Raw genomic sequence first — 23055 nt, 5'->3', positions numbered from 1 at the left:
CCAACACCACCACCAGCACCAACACCAGCACCAGCTCCTTATCGCCGTCTCTGCTCACCAGCGCGGCGCCGGAAGGCAATCGGCATTCAGTTAGCGGCTCGACTGCCGTCCCAATATGGTACCCCAGACTCACGATGGTGAGTCGTTCTACGACGCACCACCCACCCACCCCGGACAGCCCCTGAGAGATTGAACTGACTCCTTACAGCGCACGTCCGGGACACGCGGTAGGAGACGTACCGGAAAACACGTACGAAGATTATCAGAGTTCATCCCGGCACGACAGCTCAGGATGGGGTCAGCACCGGTGATGTTACTTTCACGAGGAATGAGTGCCGCAATGAAACGATATTTGACGAAAAGGAATAGCGCTGTGGCAATAAAAAAGAACATGAGAGAGGTAGTGATGGTTCAAAGACAGAGTCCGTCAGCCAGGGAGGACGTAAGTCATGTGGGAAGATTATGGTTTGGCTACATAAACCAGAACCTTGTAACCTACTGTCTAGTGTCTAGTCACTAATTGTTCTTTGTTGCCCATATACCCATGTTGCTGGAAAGTCAGCCTCCACTCTCCAGAGATGAGCCTTTTTGATCGGGTGATTAAACCCACCCAACACTGTAAATAATGCCTTTCGTATTTCAACGGAGATAATTGAATTCTGAACGAGTTGAATGTGGTTTGGATAACGAGACAATTCATAACTGCATTATCATTCATGATAAATATTCATCGGGTCACATAATGCCACCCAGTCTTGGCTCGTGGCTTTCTGGGACGCTGTTGTCGCGGTAAAGAGCAGTTATCGTGAGACCTAATCTCGGAAACCCATCCCATTTGGTCCGGGCAGGCAAATTAATATTAAACAGGCCATATTTATTCGCGTTTTTGTTGGAGCTCTGCTGCCTCCGGCACCTCGTCCAAGGCTGTTGTCACGGCTCGAATCAGCGTGACAAGCGAACAAAGGCAGCTATATAGCTGGACGCGCCCTGGTGACCAAGCGCGCTGCTTCTTGGCACAGGGCGGAACCTTTTTGTGCGACTGTCATTGCTTATGTAAATGTATGTCAACGCATGCCTATGAATCGGAATGATGAAAGCACAATGTCTCCTACCTTCTACATACACAAATTCTAGAAGAATCGAGATTTTTTTTTAGATTTTGGCTCGTTTGTAAGAGGGTTCTTTCTTTTGCACTTGTGCTATAAATAAAAATAATGTAAAACATCATCAAACTTACGCGTTTACCAGCTATCATCGGTCCTATGCAGCCACTTTGTGGCAGTTTAAAAACGCTAGTATGCGTGCCAATTTTCAGAAATAAGAATAAATAAGCTCCGTCTCAATCTCAGAGTTCCACGCTACTTCCATGGCTGACAGTTCAGATGGACAGGCCACACCTCCCAGGGTTGACCCCCTCTTGTTCGGTTGCTGGGTCAGGGCTGGAAATGACGCCGAAGGTCACCTTCACCGCGATCACAACGGATGCCTATGAATTTCGAACTTTTGGAACCTGCGCCCTGTAACCAATATTACAGTGGTCTGCCGCTGGCATCGATGGCTGTGTCTCTTTTTGTAATCGGTGCACATGTTGACAGTGGCGGAGCCCTTCTATAGAGTTCTTATAGGGTGAAGTCGTATAAGAGTACGCACTTAGTGGATTTCTTGCTCTCATTTGTTTAATATTTGAAAGAAAGAAATCGCAAATAGGGAATATTAAACTTCATTGAATTAGCCATCAACCCATGGGGCAACGATCCTTCAGCGTAAATGGAAGTGGCCTAAAACTGACATTTTCTGAACCGCTGCAGTTGCGTACTCTTACCATATGGGGTGTCTAAGAGTACGCACGCCAGGCGGGTGGAGTACGCAAGCATATCAACACACACCTATGCAGCTTGTACTGTCCAAATGCTTAACTTCAAACTCAGAAGGCATTTAAGTTAATTCTTGTATCCAAAAAGAAAAACATAGAATAAATCTTTCAAGTCTATAAATCAGGAAATAATCATGTCGTGTGTTTCTAAAAAAAATGCACAATCAAAAGGGAGAATAACTCGTATTTGGAAGAATTTCGGGTACGCATCTGCATCACAGTGCTCCATTGATGATATACCTACAAAACAAACGTCATTGAGCGATAGATTAATAATTTTATATTTCTGTATATTCGATTTAATGTATAACTCTGCGTACTCTTACCCTCCTGAACAGTGCGTCCTCTTACCGTACATGCAATTCGCGCACAAAACAACCCCGAAACGTTGCAAAACTTCGCAAACAGAATATTGCACTGCACAGTATTTCCCCAGATAACCTCACAAGTTTCCCACAACAATCACGGAAATGTACCTTATCTCAACTGCCAAGTATCAAAATTATTGTACCATACCAAAATAATATCATAACGCTCGAAAATAATATTCATCGCCTTAAACTCAACAGCGTCGCCGCTCAACGCCCACGTTCCGTTGGTGATAAGCACGCACTGGCGGCTTCATGTCACTTCATGAACTCGACAAACCCGCGTTGCTAAGCAACCGAAACAGCTGATGCGTACTCTTATCGCCCGCGTACTCTTACCCGCCCTTACCCTACCGCTGGAGTTCGTGTCCCTGAAAACCATGCCTCTATAGTCCGTACCTGTGAAGCCGGTGGTGCTCGCTCCGACCGAATTTCGTTCTGATCGATAGCCGAGCATGTGGCGGCGGAATTAATGAGGTAATTACCGCGACAACCAGGAGATGGGTCGGTGGGCGCCAGAAGTCTGACAGAACCCACCGATCACCTCTCGGCGGCTGGTAGATCGGGTGCCGCGAGCGAAGCAGATGCTGGGGTCCTACCGGGTAACTGGTGGGGTCATATGAGCTGCTGGGAACGCGCTGTTTGTCTAAGAGGACCAGATAAGCAGCAGAGATCACACTGGGAATCAGGAGAGCATATCAACTTCCGACAGTGTAAAGGTAATTTTTAGTGAAACCGCACAACCTCCGAAAGCTATTGTCATTTCATGTTTGAGTTGTGCTCCGAAAGCGTTTGCTGTTCTTAGATTCTGTTTTCTCTGCAGACATAGTTGACACTAGGTTTTCTGCATGCAGTACCTAGTGACTGCTGCTGCCCTTTGTGTGCTCGTCTGCAATGATTGAAGCGAAGGAACGCATTGTAAAACCATTGACACAACGCTATTGACATCTCATTGAAGGCAGGAAATGGGCCTGGACGACGGATGTGCACAGCGCTTCTTTGTACCGTCCTGCACTTGCCACTGAGTTGGAATTTGGAGCGTTTACTGTTTAGATTATCAACCCTGCTCTCACTATACATCCAATGAACTATAGATATGTCACATGGTATTTGCTAACTTTATGCTGAGTGACGGTTAGATCTTGATCAGAAATATTGAAACAAAGCGTCTTCTTTGTTTCACGGGATCGCACTTTTGCGGTCTATTTAGAACATTTCATGACCGTTGTGCGAGAGAATAAAGGGAGCATTTGTCAAACGGTCACCCCGGAAGGAAGTGCTACTATTGGAGTTACCCTTGCTAGTTGCCTTGGAAGCGTGCTCTCGGGTTGAACAGAAAAGTGCGATCGACGATGCGGGTGGGTCGGTACTTGGTACTGTCTCTGTGGATAAAAAGGACGGATGATCCTAGATCTTACTGCAACCGTCCCACTCTCACGGGCTGCAGCTCGTGGAGCCATTGCACGGAGTTATCTGGGTCCGATGCCGCCTCAGAATATGTTATCTACCGCGTGGTTTCAGTATGGTTAACTCCATTTCATATGAGCACATAGCTTTCAGTGGCTACCCGAGCAATACAATGAAGGTCCAGCGTGCACTGCATATCCCACCAATGGACATTGGTTCTCTGCAGTCTGCAGTCCGCATCGTTCGGTACCTAGCCAGAAATCATAGATGGCAGCACATGCCCACGGCTCAGGAGAGAGGAGCTGCGCCTGGTGGCTGGTCGGTCACAAACCTAACTGCTGCCTCATCTCCGATCCCACCGATCAATCTTCAGAACGCATAAATCCTCCTCACACCACCATCCCCCTGGATGGATGGTGGCTAAACGGTGTCTTTCATCTGACTCGTGCGTATAGTCCTTAACGGAGCATGCTAATGTGCGGTGCAACTGTGCGGTCATCTCACCGCGGTGGGGTGATATGTCCCGATACGACTTGTCCGAAGGGCTGGGGCCTCTCCAAATCGGATGGTAATATTTCATCTTTGTCAACTGTCGTCTGCCGACACCCCTGCGGTTTGGCCCTGTGACATCCTTGGCTTGGCTCCGAAGGGATGCTACCAGGGCGCCACCTGCACGTTCAACCGTAGAACCACCAGTTGCCTATCTGTCTCACACAGATGGCAGCACAGCGCGACTCACCTGTGTGAAGCAGCGCATGCTGCGGCCGCAGAGCCGGGTGAGCCGCGCCTGGGACGTGCAGAGGGCAGCACTGAGCCGCTGCCGCTGAGCTGAGGCCGTCGCTGCTGACTCGAGCTGCTGCTGCAGGCTATCGAACGTCTGCTGCTCGATCAGCATGGCGTCCTGCAGCAGCTGAATCAGCTCCAGCAGACCCTGCAGGAGGGAATGGAGGGGTGCGGTCAGGTGGACGGCGGATGGAAACGTGGTCTGGTTTTAGCTGGGAAGGGAATAGAAGTTGGTTAAGCATGCAGGTAAGTAAGTAGGCTGTGTTTCTGCATCAACAGTGGCTCAGTCTGATTTGATAACGCCTCCCAGTTATCATACTTATTTCATAGCTCAGTTTTTTTTTTTTGTTACCTCTAAAACGTGTAATCGTTTTTTTTTTTTTACTTCCCACCTATAATTAGAGGCGACGACCTGAAACTCATTATGATATTTGCTCATTACAGGTGAAAAGTGTTTCAAACTAGCATAACAGAACGTTTACAATAGCTTCCAATCCTTCTCACGTTCACATAAAATGCTCATTCTTTATTCATGTCTCAGACGTTCATTCTTTCATGTTCTGTAACTTTACAAATTTAGACTCCAAAATATGCACACAGCACTGCGCAGTTGCCGACAAAAAAGTAGCATCCGGTCCGGAATTCCCTGCCAAACTTCAAACCATAAACTTCAATGACTGCATATCTCAGAGGCCGGACTCGCATACGCCTCTCACGACATCCCGAATTGAACAGAGCAGCTGCGGCCGATCGCACGCCAGTCTAGTCAGCAGCCAATAACGCTCCCAAAAAGAGCGGAGCAGCCGAATCTCGGTCTCCTCAGAGCAGACCGACATCGTTAGCTCTGCTAGACGCGAGTCGTGCAGCCACGCCGTCGTTACTAAAACGAAGTTCGAGATTCAGATCACTCTTGTGGAGTGTGGTGAGACCTTTCTTGATGAGTTAGAAAAAGCCATGAAAGCGGCTCATGACCGTATTATATGAAGCATGGTTGATCAAATATCTAGCCTCATATTCCTCCACTTTATGTCTAATGAAACCAAACCTCCCACATATTCTTCCGCAAGATCCCGCTGAAGATGAACTAAAAAAAACGTTTAAAAAAACGTTTGTAGACAACAGGAATAGCAGTGTGAATGCAACGTAGATGTAATTCAATAGATACACAGCAAGCTGGCATTTTCATAAAATGCGTTGGTATAGGTATAGTTACATTGCACATCGCTGATATCAACTTCGACCAGCGATATCCATCTCCGCCCACAGCAGGCCCAATATAGACCCCGGCTGCGTGGGCTAAGGGTGTCCTGGGCCGCAGTCTCTTACTGCTGTCGTCTGTTGAATTGTTCCAACATAAATCGCTGATGTTGCCCGACCTGTCGCCAAGTAAGGTTCGGTGGCCATGAGCCGTCAGTCGTCACGTTCAGGGATGTCTGACCACAGCCACGCGCTGGGAGAGGGAAGGGGGGGGGGGGGCGTGCAGGTGTCTTATGACTGGTGGCAGCAGCTCATAAGTTTTTTTTTAATATCCTTTTTTGTTAACGGTACATTGCAGTGCAGATACGGTGAGGATTGAATCGGCTAACACTCGTCGAACGCTGTGTCAACTCTTAATTTATTAGCCGCAACGCGTCAGTAATATTTCTGACATCTGTCGCTGTGTATAGATACGAGGCAAACGATACGCGAAGTTCTTAATTGCAAGTAAAAGTGACATCTATCAAAGTCATGATGTTCTCCAGCCTATAAAACTAATTATGAGAAAAATCCCACGGCCTAACTGTTGACATTTCCCTGACCCTAAACTAGTCGGCCACGTTTAGGTCGTGCTTTATTGGACGAAGCATTAATTCAACAACAGTGTTAATTGACGGTTTGCGAGCCTTCCTCGACATATTTGCATAAATACAGATACCGTTGTGCTATTTATGTGGCTCCTGCTAATAGCTGTGGCTTAGCACTGAAATGTTCCGAAACCAATAGGGTGTTCAATCTGCGAAGAAAATAACGGTTGAATGAGCGGAACTGACATAGGAACGCTGGAAGGTCCAACTTGGAACTGTTGTGTGTAGCTATGCGGCAGTATTATACCTATTTCGTATATATACCTATTTCGTATATATATTTTTCCTATTTCGTATATATTTCGTGTATATATACCTATTTCGTAGTATACCTATTTCGCTGTTACAGATTACAAGTTAGAAGGTCGGGCAAGGCTAGTCCGTGGTACAAATTTACTGCGAGGTGAACATGCACACCTAATAACGATCCATGCATTCACCTGGACGGACAAGTACAATGTAGAAAATCATGGAGAAGTGTTGGTAAAACCTTTTCAATTTCTACTAATTCTTGGCCGCTACAAATTATGTTCTAGTTATGTGTTTGCACTTGTGACACCGGAAGCGTAATACATGTGTTGCTAAAATGACCGGTTGCATTCGAGACTCGACGATAGAGATATCTGTAAGAGCAAGCAAACTAATCAACTATTGTATGTGCAGCGGAATAGAAAGTACTCATGCTCAAACGATCTGTCGCCTCGTCGAACATTTCCTATGCCCTAATGACCGGTCAAATCCACTTACCCTCTGCGAGATCCGCCGCAGTGACTGGTCATGTAAGAGCGGAGAGCCGCTCCAGTGGCCGGTTAAACTCACTCACCCTCTGTGAGAGCCGCTCAATCACCGGTCAAACTCACTTACCCTCTGCGATAGCCGCTCATTTGACCGGTCCAATTCAATTACCCTCTGCAATAGCCACTCAGGTGACCGGTTAAATTCACTTACCCTCTGGGATAGCTGCTCCAGTGACCATTCGAATTCACTTACCCTGTATGGTAGCCATTCCAGCGACCGGTCAAATTCAATTACCCTCTGCGCTAGCTACTTAAGCGACCTGTCAAATTCACTTACCCTCTGCGATAGCTGCTCCAGTGAGCGGTCAAACTCGTCATCTGTGCACCACATCAGGTGTTCCCGTCCCTCCGCCGTCAGGGCTGATGCCGACACTCCCTGTGAACAGAACACTGCATGTCAGCTGATTGATCACGTCAGCTGATCGATCACGTCAGCTGATTAACCCGCGCCCCGTAGGGGGGGCCGAAACGCCCCCCCCCCCTGTCCTTTTCGGTCGATATCTCCTAAACGGCTGGAGATATCGTCACCAAACTTTCAGGACCCCTCTGGGCATCAATTTTACACATTGTGACCAAACATTTTTTCCAGAGGCTATGATAGGTTGGCCACAAATGACGTCAGAGTGACGTCATGTTCTGTCATTTTCGACCGAAAAAAGACCTTCGTGAGAAGACCTGGCAGGACTACAGCTTTGAAGATACAGAAAAATGATCAAGACATAAAAGGTGTAGAATAGACAGGGCTACAAAACTACTATCTCAAATTTTTGAAATTTTTGAGTTTTGACCCCCAAAAATCAAAAAAGCACTTTTTTGCATATATTCGCCAAAAATCCAAAAAGTTTTTTGAGTTTCGAAAAAAACCGGAATAAATGTGATAGTGCCTACCGTCTTCTATCTACATACCAAATTTCAAATCGATACCTCGTTTTTTGGCCAAGTTATAGCGAAAAAACTGTTCAGAAATGATGACTTCAAATTTTCAAACTCAATTTTTGGCAATTCTAGAACTCTTAGAGCAAAACGAAGACCACCATTAGACTCCCCATGACGAGTTGCATCGAATCGATACCCATTTTATGCAAAAATATCAACTTTGAAATTTGACCTTTTTTGACCTGACCTTGACCTGACCTTCACAAAAACGTGACCTAGGCTGGCCCCAAAGGCTGCCTAACCCACATAATCGCATTTGTCATGTAAAATGGACCATAAAACATGTATCACACGACACATTCATATTGTGACCCCCGGTGACCTGACCTCGCTGTGACCTGACCTGGTATCAGTGACCTCAGATAGCAAAGTATGTGTTTGACGAACAATGTACCATCGATGGTTTTCAATAAATTACCAATTTACTCGCTTTCACAGCACATTTCTTGAATTGCCTGTGAACGGTGAAAATCTGACCTTTGACCTGACCTGTGACGTCATCGGTTTGACCTAGGTCAATGAAATTTGGTCACAAGGTAGTTCCCGGGTGGGGATATCGAACGTTGTTTGAATTTTGAAAATCGGCCGGTAACTTTCCGAGATCTTAGGGGGGGGGGCCGAAACGGCCCCCCCCCCCCCTACGGGTGGTAGGGTCCGCCGGTAGCCCTACGGGGCGCGGGTTAAGGGGGCAACGGGGGGAGGAACAACGAGCAAAAAACGCAATTGGGCAGAGGTGGTTATGTAAAGGGTTTGTTACACTTTCTTAGAAGATCGATTGAAAAATATTACTTAGTCATAGTCAAACAATAACATAACGTTCTTTTAATTTTTGTGTTTGCATCTGACTGTTTGATCTGGGTCAGAAAAGAAACATTGATTTTCTCTGCGACGGTCGGCGTCAGCTGCGTCTGGCCTGGTCGGCGCCTAGCTCAAATCATATTCAGATGAAAATATATCCTTGCTTGGCGATGTCAGCGCCGGACGCTTGTGAATATGCAAACTTTTCGCCAATTTGATAACCTAATTTGAACTATCACCATGGTAGAAGGGTAAACCCCCGCAGTCTCAAGAGCATACTGAAGCGTCATTGTGTTTTGTGTCGTCAGCCTCTTCAAAAACGAATCCATTGCATCATACGGCGGCTTCGACTAGTGTTAAAAAAAGTTCAAAACGACTTTTATAGAAAGTCTCTACCTTCATACTGCAATGGAGTGTAGCATTTGCCTACTGATATTAGATATTTGGTAAAAATGCGTTTTTTCTATTGCAAATCATCTCATTTTGGCAATATTTTAATTCTTAAAGGGAGATAATGACCTTTTTCCACAAAATCTGAGTTAGGACCATTTTCTGACAAAACACAACAAGTTATAATGTAAATTAAAACCATTTTGCTCAATGCGGTACCTTGCCGCAAATATCTCAACTTGAAGTCACGTTAGCGGGGAGCGCTGAAAATGACCGTTGAATAAGTACTCACATCACTTTTTGGTACTTGCATGTAATTTTGTAAAATGAGCGTATTCCTTACATTTGATCTTCATCACATCTAGTTAGTTAATGGTCGTCTATAGTGCCTTCAAAAGATATTCATGGTTTGGGGGTGGTTTATGTCTAAATTTACGCAACTATTTTTCCTGTTCATCATCTGAGGCCATATGCTGCTATTTTAGTAGCAACGACTCAATTTTGAATCGGTCCCGCCGACTGCACAATAAAAGAAGATAGATACAACACTTTTGCGGCATCACTGAAAAACTTATGCAGTAGTGTTATCAAAATTCTCATAACACCGTTCGACAAACCTGAAGTCTTTTTGAAATAAATATGCTTGTATTTTTCGCTTCAGGCTCTGAGGCCAAAATAATGAATTTCGTAGTCGCAATCGCAAGATTTGGCTGCGTTTCTGGCGCATGCCGTTCATTTGTGGCGCAAAATAATACTTGGAAACAAAGAAGAGTAGGCACTATGTACCCCCGAATTAGAATCTAATTAATTATAAACCGAATTAACTCTAATTCAAATTAGAATCCTTACAACCAAGCAACGACAAGGCGATAACATAAACAAAAACCCAAGCGTCGCTGTTTGAAACAAAAGCGCCATATACTGCGACTTTTTTATAGAGAAGGACAACGCATTTCGGTGGGTGTTACAAGTACTGCTTCTTTTTTGCAAAAATAAAAACCTTTTTCACATACGAAAATGTGCTAGGAAATTTTCATATTTTATAGAAACTACAGTAGAAATAGTATAGATGTCGAGTAATTTTTATTTAAGAAAAAAGAAAGCTCATTATCTCCCTTTAAGTTTTGAAGACAAGCTCAGTAAAATCATATTTACTTTTCGTAACATGCCAACCTCACCAACAGAACCAGCAAGTTTTCGCACCAACAGTTTTCGCAAGTAAAGCATAGTTGAAATGACGCATTTTATGTTTTTCTTAGGACAACAGATTTCTATCAGTTTTTCTTAAGTTGACCATTTCATATTATAAGGTATAGAAACTTGAACTAAATATGATTTCTATATAGAAACTGTCGATAGAACTTTGTGAGTTTTGCATTTAAAGCATGCTGAAAGTGTAATGAGTTATTATTTCATGTGGTGCGGTACTGCGGTGGTGGTCACTGCGTGGTCGGGTTCGCTCCGTATGTAAACTAAGGCCAGTCCGTTTTCAGAATAGTCCGCGCCCTATAGCAGAGCTCCAAGTATAATAATAGCAAGACGTAGCGTGCTCGAACTACACAAAGCATAAATCATATAGTGTGCATTTCGTACATCAAGCTTGCGTGTTAAAAATATTGCCTTGCTTTGGACTGATCTGCATATGCTTAGGTGCGGTGATTATCATGTGAAGTTGAACATAACTTGATTTAAGCTTGTCAACAATTCGTAAAACATAGTAAAATAAATTAAGCAAACATGCTTAAAAAGATCCGTTGGACCTGTTTATGAAATGCGTCATCAAATACCAACAGCCAGATACTAACGATTGACTCCAGATCACACCACCACGACACAAACATAAGCACCTAATCCGAGCGCCACGAACCAAAAAAAGTTAACAAAAAGTCACCTACTAATCCGTTTTTATTGGCCACCCTCTCCCGCTTCCAACGGCCAGCGCTCGGACAGGCATAAATCGTGTGCCGCATGTATAGGTGAAACCGAGTATCTCTACGGGACACCTCTGAACCATCGTCTCTGGAACAGCCACCGGATTCAGCTGCCACCAATGACTCGTGCAAAGAACGACTATTGGACCGTTACTTCGGTCACGAGCCAATGCCAATGCCGAAACTCTGCCGCAGTCCGGAGGTCCAAGATGTTGCACTGCATACTGCACCAGTGACCCCAAGTGATCAGCTCAGCCTCAGCGGAAGTCATGCATTGCAAATCAACAGCACGGTGTCATAAAACGGCGCCAGAATTGAAATTCATTAATGTTAATTAATACGAAAAACGTGCATTGTCTGACTTGAAGCGAGCTTTCACCAGGAGTCACGGCCACCATTGAATGATATAACTGGATACATCAAACGGAATGGTCGCCTGAAGTGGCCATATTCACTCAGCAAAACCGATCTTGCATGGCAGACTATTGGTCATGTTTATGCAAGTTTAGCATTGAACTTTACGACTTACGAAGGGCAGCCGTCAGAACCACGTACATCTCACGAACAATTTTTCTCTGAACACCTGTCAAAGAACGTGTCCGTTATATCCAACTCTTCCATCATTTTATAAAGTGCAGCATGGACAATCATTAACGTCTGCTTATCCGTATTGGCACCGCCTGGATAGAACTCCCCGTTCTTACTGCAGATGGAATCGACATGTGCGCCATTTGTGGTCTGGACATGATGTATTGATATGCGGGAGTGTGCCCAGAAGATCAGCTAGGCGTGAGCACGTCTGACAGTTTCAGTGCACGTGAGCCTGACTGGGATCATTGAGTGGAAGCTCAGTAGAACCAAGGCCCTAAAATAGAACTTGACAGCGAGCGTAATAGTTTATTGGCGCCATTCACGGTCTGGTTTAATTGAAATATCGAGTAACAAAACGACCGGAGTAAAGAGGTTATGTGATTGAAAGGTTCACCAATAGCATTCATGTTTGTGGCAGCAAGTCCATGTTCTTGCAACGTTATATCAACCAGTGAACATGACGACACGCCCCCAGCTGCAGGTAAAGGCCTTCTGAATTACACATGTTCTCTGTAACCGACCAAGTCCAAAGCTGAACAACACAGCAGTAATATGGCACAAGCATGTGTTGCTGAACACCTGTACCACAGACTTCTCTATACATAGAGAAGTCTGTGCCTGTACAGATCCCTCGTAGGTCATGAACATCGTGGATCGATAACAGCGAAACCACTTTTTTTCTTAGGTGACACACATGCTGTGCGTCTAACAAGCAACAGTCTTCCAAACAAATAGCAATTCCACACAGCTGTACGTACCTACTCGACAGCCATAACATTCAGTCAACACCCCTGCATATTCCAGTAGCCATGACACCCGTCGCACAAGGTCCAATACCAGCCAGACAGCCACTTTATACCTACTGCTCCCCTCAGCTGTGCTGACGGCTCACTTACTGTCCACACATTTCGTGAAAAACACACAATCCATGTGTACCGTATCCCAACTAGAGGACTTCACCACCGCGCCATGGAGCCACTCTGTGTGTTCAACAAACTCCCTGTCAGCGCTGGAGGCCTTTCTACGACCTGTCACACCGAAAACGTGAGTCATTGCAATCGATGTCGCGAGGCGCAACGCAAAGGCGACAAAACAACCCGCACGTCAGAGGCGGGACGAAAGCGGAGGCGGACTGTGATACGGACTGCGGACTGCGGAGGCGGACTGCGGAGGAGGCTCTGATGGATCAATGATTTTCCGTGGCTTGCGTGGCATTTGGATATGCTGATATGCCGGATTCTTGACCTTGTACTCGATGATAAACCGATATTGGCTATGAAACTGGATAGCTCCACCGTTTTCGAAAATGTTTAGTGACTGGCCAATGCATTATTCATTCTTTAGACGGTCTACTGTTACAAGGATAAGAGTGAAGCCTTCACAGCGGCGCAGTGACCGCGACACAACTTCGCCTTATCTAAAATAGCTGCCTCGTGCGTCAGTGATCAGTCACGGTAAACACCATGCTCTCTGACCGCCTTATACAGTGTGAGATTTTAACTACCCGGTCACCCTTATACGGCGAGTCTCTAGGTCCCACCCTTTGGCCTTGAACAGCGTGATGAATCAAAATCGACTCTCCTCTGGCCAGTCACTACCGTCGGCGCTGAGGTATTGTGCACCGGTATAACGCCGAGTGGCGGCGGCGCACTATGGAGGGCGTTTGGAGTTCCGCCCGGTCTCAGACGGCCGCCCGTCTCTGTCCAATGTCAGCAGCCGGAGACGCCCACGTCGACCAGAGACGCCCAGAAACGCCCCTATAGAGTCGCCAGAATCATCCAGGGTGCCCAGATCAAGTCACCCGTACCACCTAGACAAGTCCAATTTCAATATCGTCCAGAACAGTCCACAGAAGTGAAAAAGGAATCTACAATAGTTGTCCAGAGTGTTAAGAGTCAGCGCAACATGGTCTCATAGTTGTTCCAGTGCCGTCCGTCCAGCCGAAATATCCAAAGTTGCTCAAAGTGATATAGATAGTTCAGAAACTCTTCGAGACGCCTATAACTGAGAACACGTCCAAAACCACCCACAGCACCGAGAGTCGTTCACGCTGTCCAGGATGACCACTGTCCAGTGCTGCCAAAAGGCCGGCAAGAGTCGCCAAGAACCAAGGCTGCCCAGAGATGCCTCTCAAAACGCCAAAGCGCGTGCTGCCGCTGAGAGTCTTCTCGAGCAGCCCAGGCCGTTCACGAGCCGCCCACGCTGCCCATGAGCCGCCCATGACATCCGCTCCGCCCGGCCAGTCGGGCGGGCGGCGCTCTGTCCGGCCGGCCGCGGCCCTGGCACTGTTCTGAAGGATGTAGCACCGGACCTGGAAGCGCTAACGGAGCTATTTAGAGTCGGTACCGGTCGCGGCGTATGGTTATTCTGCCCCGTCGCGACCTTTGACACTAATGTGCCGGCTAACATTGCTCACGCTCATGAAAGCGCCGGTGCGCCGGCGACGTCAAACAATGCGGTCAGGTCGGCACTCTGTGCATGCTAATTGTTTATGGTTGGATGACTGCAGTCATCACAGTAACAACAATGAGTTGACAAGTTCTAACGGAGCGCCGTATACATGCTGGATAGCAGTTCTGACTAGCAATATGGCTAGTCAGAACCGGCCTAACACAGGCTATGTGCAGTAAATGGATTGAAGTTGAATATACATGGCACCATGGGAAATCCGTGTCCCATTAGACTGTCAAAAGTGCCATCTGGCAGTACGGGTGCAACCAAGTGTCACTCAACTTCAGTAGGGCACGTAGGAAAATCGATTTAATAGGCGATCTTTGAAAATATGCATTCGATCATCGGATCTATCTATGCAACCCGTTTGCACGTTCGTGACTCGACGTCGAAGGATTGAAAGGGCGATGCATAAATCATGCGCCTCGAGTGTGTATTATCCTTGAGCCAAGAGCTCCATTGCAATGACTCGCACGGTTTGGCTTCATGATTCCTTCAGTTGACTCAGCTGCGTGCCGGCTAGAGTCAACACAGCTAGACGTGCCGTGAGGCCCATATCACTCCACCACGGCCAGTGAGCGATGCCAGAAGTGACCCACTCAGGTAACCAAGACGGTCACTTCTGCTCACATGGGCCTTTATCGGCCACCACGGAGTCGGTAGCGCACCGAACACGATAACACGACGCGTGTAGATAGTTAACACCCCTCGCACCAGTCCCTGCATGTATCACGCAACTCAGGAACAAGGGGCCAGACAATGGTGCCGGAGCGCACTCATGCAGCCATTGTTCAGAGAGTTGGAGGTTGAACGGGCGATTGTCGGCACTTGTTCAGCCCAGAGATGGGGTGAGGAGAGACCGTGCTCACGCACACGTGCACAAAGTGGTCTGAAATGTTCACAATCACGCACGGATGTGATTATCTACTCAATCGCATGCAATATAAAGATAATCATGCAAGCGGCAATATCTGTGCAGGAGGCGTTACGAAAACATTGGAAACAGCAAACGTGTATGGGAAGTAGGTATATTTCACATTGATCCAAACAACGTCATTTCCGCTGCATTGTCTTATGACCATGTATGGAGTCAACTAGAGCCGGCAATCGACTAGATCCATTCTTTTTATCAGATCCATGCAATGGTGTTTCACCATTTGCAAGTGTCCCACGACTTCGTTATGTTCAATTTCAATTTTATCAGTCTGTCGTTCGCAATCTCAAAAACCTTTGTTTCGCACTATAACAGCTGACGTCATGGGTAAAAGGAAAGGGACAGTTATCGCCAAAATACTTTTCAGATCGTTCAATGAGCTTCCCCAGCACCAGTGACATTAATTGGTGACGACACCGCCTGATATCGGTGGATGACACTGCACGTTTTTTCGACGGCCCTCAGACCGTTCTTCAGGTTTCATGATTTATAACTTTCCCGATGCCCGCTGTATTGTGCACTAGGACAAAAAGAAGCTCTTTTCCACAACTTACGTCTCATTCCGAGCTTAACATGACCTTTATATTTCTTGTTAAAATTAGCCTCACACCGTTAATGACTTTCGCCTCGCACTAGTTGTCTGGTAAATACTTGCGTACCCCCACTGTGTGCAGGAATCTCCCGCTGTGAGCCGTCTCGGTCCATCAGTAGACGTCAGTCAGGCCGGTCGGGGAACGATTAGACGCCCACCAGGTCTCAGCGGCGCCGACAGCCGCGAAATGGAGATAGCGCGGGCGGCCCGCGCGCCCATCCCGTAATGACCAGTCGCTGGGCCCGCGGGCGGAGTTCCTCAAACGGCCCCCGGGATATTTACTTATGATGCGTCGCACTCCCCAACTCACTTCATTGGAGGAGGCGGTGTTCAGTTGATTGGCCAAGGTATAAAGGGGTCGGCGAGTCTGCTCTGACGGCTGACGGGCGTCTTCCACAGGCTGTTTGGCATGATCGTGCCCCAACGAGGGCGGGTCGTGCCTCAGGGAGGGGGACGGGAGGGGAGAGGGGTCGGAGGGGTGAGTCGTGACGGGCCACACCAGACGTGACTGGATCGGGTGAGTGCCTTTGGCCGTGACTCCGCCGTCGGGCGCTCACGGCGGCACCCAGGAACTGCGCTGCTTTTTGCCACGTGCGCGCCAAACAGGCGTGCTCGCAGCTACAATGCGTGATGCCGTATATCCCATAGTGGTTGGTGATTTGGCGGGTGGGCGGCAGGGGGACCGGAACTGCCGCCGCCCCCGCCCCCGCCGTCATCGGAGCCGTGCCGACGCCTCGGCTCGCAGCCCGATGTCAGGGCTGGAGTCACGCCGCCGGCCCCAGCTCGACCCCAATAAATTGGGTCGGAAATCAATTTGGCCTCATATAAAATGGTCCCCTTGGCTGTGATATGCTGAGTAGTTGCTTGGAGGGCCTTGTGTCTGCTTTTCAAGGCTTCTCGGTCACAGATAATCGCAGGTATCGTTTGGCGACAAGTTCTTTCTAATGAGCGCCAGGGTCAAGTGATTATTTTCCCATTATGGGACACATTTGACCCGTACCACAATCGCACACAGAGGAGGGATGGCAAAATCATAACACACTTCTTCATGCCACCAACAAAATAACAGCCGGAACAAAGGTCGCGAAAGTGAATGCTGTTCTAGCTACGTCAGACAACAGAAATGGGACGTGCAACTTGCGTGCGGTCCTTGTGGGACCCTTGAAAAGGAAAGCCTGAGAGAACGCCTGAAAGGAGACCCTCCTTCAGGCTAGCGGTGCTGAGAGCGGAGAGAGTAAGCATTACCATTGAGGAGCGCTCGGCGGGCGCACACTCACTGCTCGCGGCCGGTAAACACTCATCAGTTGACTGTGGGCGGACGGTACGGTCTCTGGACGACGGGCAGAGCCGGCGGCAGTGCCAGCCGGCACAGAACTGTGTCACGACGACGGAGGCAATCTCACCGTCACCACCAGCTGACGTCCCAGTGACTGTATACGAGTCGCCTCGGGTCTTCAGGTGGTAGGCAGGGCTTTCCAGTCGAGACCAAAACATTAAAAAGCTGTTTGATTGGCGTCCTCATTTGCTGAAAAGCTTTGGAGTTGATGTTTGGTAGCAAAGCTAACGGACATAAGATCTAACTACAACAGATCCAAGCCAGATCTTTCGGCGAGTTTCTGAACATAACGGAATGTTTCTGCTATAACCCTTCATATGACAATATGCATGATGACATCTGAAACGCGTTTGGTTACAACTCAAAGAGGCCACCTGTTGAAGCTATCAGCCTACCCCAAAATGCCCGACTCATTCACTTCCGAGCCTCACTTCTCACAGATTAGCCCAGCCCTGTTCAGTCTCAACTGCCCATGGAAAGCCAGCTCGTTTCCAATAGCTGTATCACCACGGTCCACACTTCGGGAAGGAACGGCGCAGACCACTTCCGAGAGAGCCTCTGACGTGTCAACACTTCAGGACAGACGGGTGCCAGACTGCACAGACCAGGTCAGATGAGGTCAGACGAGGTCAGTTGGGTGTCAGACGAGGTCAGATGAGGGTCAGGCAAGGTCAGGCACGGTCAGACAGGTCGGAAAGACCAAGCTGAACCGTGAAGGGCTAGCTGGACACCGTTGGAGTCCATTGCGATTAGTCTGGAAAAGACGAGAGTGGCGCGATTCCCCAGGCTATTGCGCGATTAAGTGCAATTAGACGTGGTTACACGATTGAGCAAAACGGTACCGGACTGGGCTATTAGAGTGTCGCGGTTATTAAAGTGACATCGGTGGACCAAACAGTCGACAAACAAGCGATGGTAGTTCGGTGGCCTCAGCTAGGAGCAGCAATGGATGAGTGTGAAGCAAGAGAACATTTTCTCTATCGAAATGATGGAGCAGATGTGACGAAAGGCAGTCAGTCGCGCTGCCAGGCTGTGGTCAGCTGTAGCCTCGAGGCGCTATGTCCCTGTCGTTTTAATCTCGGTCTCAAGCCAGCCACAGTGCAGAAAAGCCGGCTAGTGTCGCCTGGGCAGGCTGAGCCTGCCGGATCAGCAGCTTAGAGAGCTCTCTCAGAGCGCCGTGGCGGTACTGCAAGCTCGCACTTTTACCCGGCACTGGCCTTGGCCGGCGGACAGTCGCGGGCGGCCATTTCGGACGGGCGGTCACGTCCGACGTATACCGTCCCTCTCGGTCGTTCAGCGGGGGAGGAGCGGGGAGAGGAGCGGGGAGGGCAGAGGGAGGAGAGAGATGGGCGAGGCCGCCGGCACAGCCGGCCGGCAGTGCTATCACGAGCTGCCGCGAGCCTTGGCCCGCTTACCCAGACAGACGCGGCCGGAACAACAGGCTGGCCGGCCGGGCGGCGCCAAACAATAGAAAAACACGGCCGGAAAACGGCGTCTAGCCGGAGATCGCGGCCCCGTGCCGCGGCTGGAGGTCCATAGTGACCTGCGTGATCGCGCAGCGAGGCGGCTGAAAAATGGGACCGACCTAATGGGAGAAAACAAAGTGAAATGAGCCCCAGTTGAAATCACTCAGAGATAAGGGCTGTAATCTGAATAATAAGCGCAATTTGTCGGGGCTGGTGTAATTAATGACATTGAAAAGATCTTTCGATAAGTCTGCTGAAACTATTTACATGTAATGTGATATGCAACGGCTGTTTATCAACATCAAACCGGAGAAAATCCAGAAGTTTGTGGCATTTTTGAGTGATATTTTTACGAAATGGGCGTTCAATGGCAGAAAAAGACACCGATGGGCTCTCATAAGTAAGACAGCAAGCTCACGAATCACGACTGCTGGCATTGCACTGAAACTCACCACCATTTGCATCACAGTTAGTGCTTGTTTCTACATATCTTTTCCTTCAATTTCTTTCTTTTCGGATATGGGACACCAAACCCATGGGAATGAGAGGAGCGAGAGGCATGAAAAGAGTCTCAACCCTGCCCTGGTTGGGAACGGTTCACCGAAAGGTTTAACGATTCCAACCCTCCTGCTATCGGGAGATCTCGCGGCGACTCACTGGAGCCGAGCGACCCCACCTGTCCAGAGACCTAAATATCGAGCGGAGAGACGCAAAAAAGAATCCGATAAAGCTAATATAATTCACCTATATGGAGCTAATCCATTCCGATATGCTAAACGATATCAGCTAATGACAGATACGGTGATATCGTATAAATGAGGCGGAATAGTTTTCCAGAATACGAGATAATATCACCCATGGCGATTTGGAAAGAAATCAATCCGGACGCACCCAAGCCTGTTGGTGGCTTGTCGGTCATTCACGTGCCACAGTCGATATATTATGCATGCACGACTGTGCCGTACGCGAGCTCCGCCTGTTCCCACCGTATCAGGACTCCTTCACGTGCGTGTAAACGCCCACGTGCTGCCTTTACAGCCGCGCTCCGGGAGAAACGCGACAAATGTTTTGAACATCTCGCATACTCCTGCGCGCACTGCACGTGATTCCACGCCGTTGTCGCCGCGTCCCTCCGTGGAGAAACGAGAGCGGTCAGCGCTCGACACGTGAGCGAGTATGAGCGGCGGCGTTTGACCGTTAGCGTTCTCCGCTTGCCGGCCTGGCCCGCTGAGCTCGGGTGGCCTGCAGCGACCAACACCGCTCAACTGCAGGGCCGGGCGCAGCGGGTGGCGACCACCGCACCGCGCCGACCCACCGACCGACTTTGGCGGAGGCGTAGAGACGGTCGGACGGAGTGAGTGCGTGGTGAGGGCTGGGCTGGAATGGGGGTTGGGAATACGGGTTGGAGACGACTGCACGAGACGACAAGACTGAAACGTCTTGTACCGAAAAATGAAGGACGGAGGCCAGGTCAAAAAGGCGATATAAGGAAAGAATTATCAATGTGAATGCTTACACATATTTCTAGCTTTTAGCAAACTACACATCGAAGATTGAGAGCTGATAGGGTTAGCTGTTAATAAATACAGCTATAAATGTTAATAAATAAAAACATTTCCATACGACCATATCAAATGAATGAACCATCAGGCCACAACGCCAACACAGTAAAAGCACGACAGTAGGCGCTACTGAGGAAACTTTGTGCCCGATCCTTTGATAGTAAGACGCTGAACACGTTTCACTCAGCTTTATAAATTCCATAGAAACGTGATAGATCGAAGCTGTATTTGTTTGACTACCTATGTTTGACACTTTCTCCACTCACGCTCGCTAGATTGTTTGCCACAAACTGATCAAGATTATGAATTTCACCATTGAAATGTGTCATATTTAATCGGCGTGTCGTGGGGACAATTCGCAGACACGTGCGCCCCATTCATGGCTACTTCGTGGGATCGACACGAGACTGGGCGCCGATGGAGGAATTTCGCACAAGTCGCGGGACGAAGTTCGCTGGAACTCACCGGTGGAGGAGCGGGGTCCGTCGTCTTGATGTAGATCTGGACACTCATTGTGAGCAGCAGACGTCAGTAACGGAAGAGACACATCCAATCACTAAGCGCAATGTAACTCGAGCTCCTTTCAGCTCAGCTACCACCGAGCTGAAGGAACTAGCACCGATACTTCGGTTGCTACCGAAGTCAAGTAGGTACCCGACAAGGCTTGTGCCTTGTTCACTGCACTGTCTGATCTCAGCTACTGACCGCTGGATTCACAGCTGTGTGCCACTGCAACCCAGCTGCCGTTCGGTGGTTCCAGCTCGCCAAATCTACGCCAGCGGTGAACCACGATAGGAGCAACAGTCACGACCTCAGCTGATCGTGGTTTGCGTGACTCCGCAGCGCACGGCGCGGCGCCCGATTGTAGATACGATGGTCGCTGCAGCTGCACCGCGCTGGTCAGTCTTATGGCTCCCTGCGTTTCAGTCAATACGCTCTCAGAACTTCAGTCACTATGCCTCATCGGCAGCTAGATCCCCACTCTCGCAAGCGCGCAGTCACTTTACGCACAAATGTCCCAGTCACCACGATCATAAAAGCGGCTCAGTCACATTACTCGCTCGCAATGTCGTCCGTCCTCCCAAACAAAACCCGCACAGCACTCGGATCGTCTCTCCCAGACCAGTTTCTCGCACACCGGTCTGCGATTTCAGCACTGCTGAGCGCCCCACGTGCCCGCCGCTCAGCGCTCACCGGGACCGTCCGCCGCCGAGCCGGCCAGATCTCCACTGACCAGCCGGCTCCAAGCCGCGGTGGCCTGCACCACCCCACGCCGCACAGCGCCAGACCTTGCCGCACAGCGCCGAACCACGCCGCACAGCGCCGACCGTCCACGGGCTACGGCAGTCGATTTCTCTATTCCCTTCCGATGCCGTGCCGCGCCGACTGGCCGGCCAGCAGGCGATCGCTACGCGCATGCGCCGCGGCCGCTTTGTGACCTTGCCATCTAGTCTGACCCCAATCAGATGTGGTGACGCCGAAAGCTGTGGGTGGGCCTGCCGGAATAACCCCTTGCCGAACGGTGACGGCGCTTTAGAGCGGCTAATGCGGGGTTCACACCGTCCGATTACGCCGGGTAAATAGTTTGGGTGGCGCCGTGGTCCGCAGGGCTCCGGGACGATTTGGCCGGGCCTGCAGGGGTGCAGCGCTGTCCCCTGGAGGCTGCCCTCTCCGCCTATCCTCATTGACATGCAAATGCTGAAATTTCTGCCGAGGGCAGGCTGTGACCACAGGTATGGGTCACGCATTAGCGGCTCGCACAATGGCTCGCGTATTAGCGCTCATTAGTGGCATTATAATGATGTGGGCGTAGCATGGCATAATGCACTCCGCGCCCGTATAATCGCATGGTCGCCGACAGGCCTCTGAGAACGCTGGTTGCAGCGCACATGGCACTTCAGTCATTATAGTTTCGATTTTATAGCTATTAACAAAAAATAACATCACATAAAATTGTCATTTTCCTCAGTATTATAGAGTTGAAAATTATGAACAATTAACTGTGAACAACATCGGCCTGAACGGTGGCTATGAAAAGCTTAGAGGATCATTCTTATCCACTACGCTTGGCAAGATACACATATGTACACATATAGTTGGTACATACGCAAGCATTTCAAGTCACAACACCCAATGACCTATGTTTTCTGCGACGTAACTGTAGTAAGACATTATTGGAGAAAATGAAGGGCACTCCCACATAGGACTGCCCATCGTTTCTGGGTAACCTGCCCAAAGATCTTAATTTATGCCTACAATAAGTGAGATCAACGGCAAATTTGTCTGACAAATGGAAGTTGATGATCGACAAGTGAGATTGGAGATCACTGCCCACGGGCTGCCCTCAATCTGTTTCCGGGCGCGATAGTCCAAAATCCGACTGTAAAATTGATATGCTGAAATGAGGAGACAGCGGAATCCAGAATCTATTATTACCTATCACCTCTCCAGGCATCCAAAACATTCGTATGCTCGCTTTCACACAGCTTTCCAACAAAACCTTCCAGTGACACTGTGGACAGTGAAGCTGAGACGTGGTGGTGTCTGGAGGCTGTCTGACCTCCATGCTGTCCCGTGCTGTCGGTGGTGGCTGCTTGAGTGACCTCGTTCAGACGGCATTGCTGGCCGGCCGCGCGGACCCAGTCCCACCCAGCCCGGCACGTGAGCCGAGCATAAATGAACGGGTGTGGAGATAGCGACCGGTGCGGAAGGTCTGATTGGCAGAGCAGAACAAAAGGTGGCGACAAAATCGCACAGCAATGATTCAAAATGCTGGAGCATATAAATAAGTTTATCAATAAGCTGGCATTTAATAGAGCTGTCTTGTTGCATGAAATCATAAGTTAGATCCGTGGGACCGACCGACAGGGCGTTACTTGCCGATCGAAGAGATCGCACATGACTCAGCATTACCGACCTTGCAGCGAACGGTGAGCTTCAAAGCTTGGTAAGTAGCCTGAAGATATGTGTCGAACCAGATCAGTAAAGCGTTTTCG

At 48.8% G+C, this 23055-nt stretch overlaps 1 protein-coding gene across 2 annotated transcripts in view; it reads right to left on the bottom strand.

Moving 5' to 3' along the window:
* LOC122389384 overlaps positions 1–21423 on the bottom strand; it is an 80282-nt gene extending 58859 nt beyond the window's left edge. Inside the window, exons 1-3 of one of the 2 annotated variants that reach the window (XM_043381318.1) lie at positions 20525–21423; positions 7350–7448; positions 4388–4579 (exon numbers count right to left, since the gene is read on the bottom strand). In XM_043381318.1, the coding sequence (XP_043237253.1) occupies positions 4388–4579; positions 7350–7448; positions 20525–20572 (339 nt within the window). In that variant the 5' untranslated portion in view covers positions 20573–21423. The remainder of the gene's footprint in view (positions 1–4387; positions 4580–7349; positions 7449–20524) is intronic. The other variant, XM_043381319.1, reaches the window with a different exon arrangement.
* Positions 21424–23055: the final 1632 nt, after the last annotated feature.

This window comes from Amphibalanus amphitrite, unplaced genomic scaffold (genome assembly GCF_019059575.1).
Source record: "Amphibalanus amphitrite isolate SeventyFive unplaced genomic scaffold, NRLGWU_Aamphi_draft 000356F_arrow, whole genome shotgun sequence".
Lineage (NCBI taxonomy): Eukaryota > Metazoa > Arthropoda > Thecostraca > Balanomorpha > Balanidae > Amphibalanus > Amphibalanus amphitrite.
Note: the sequence above shows the minus strand (reverse complement) of the source record. Positions and strands in the feature narration are given on the sequence as shown.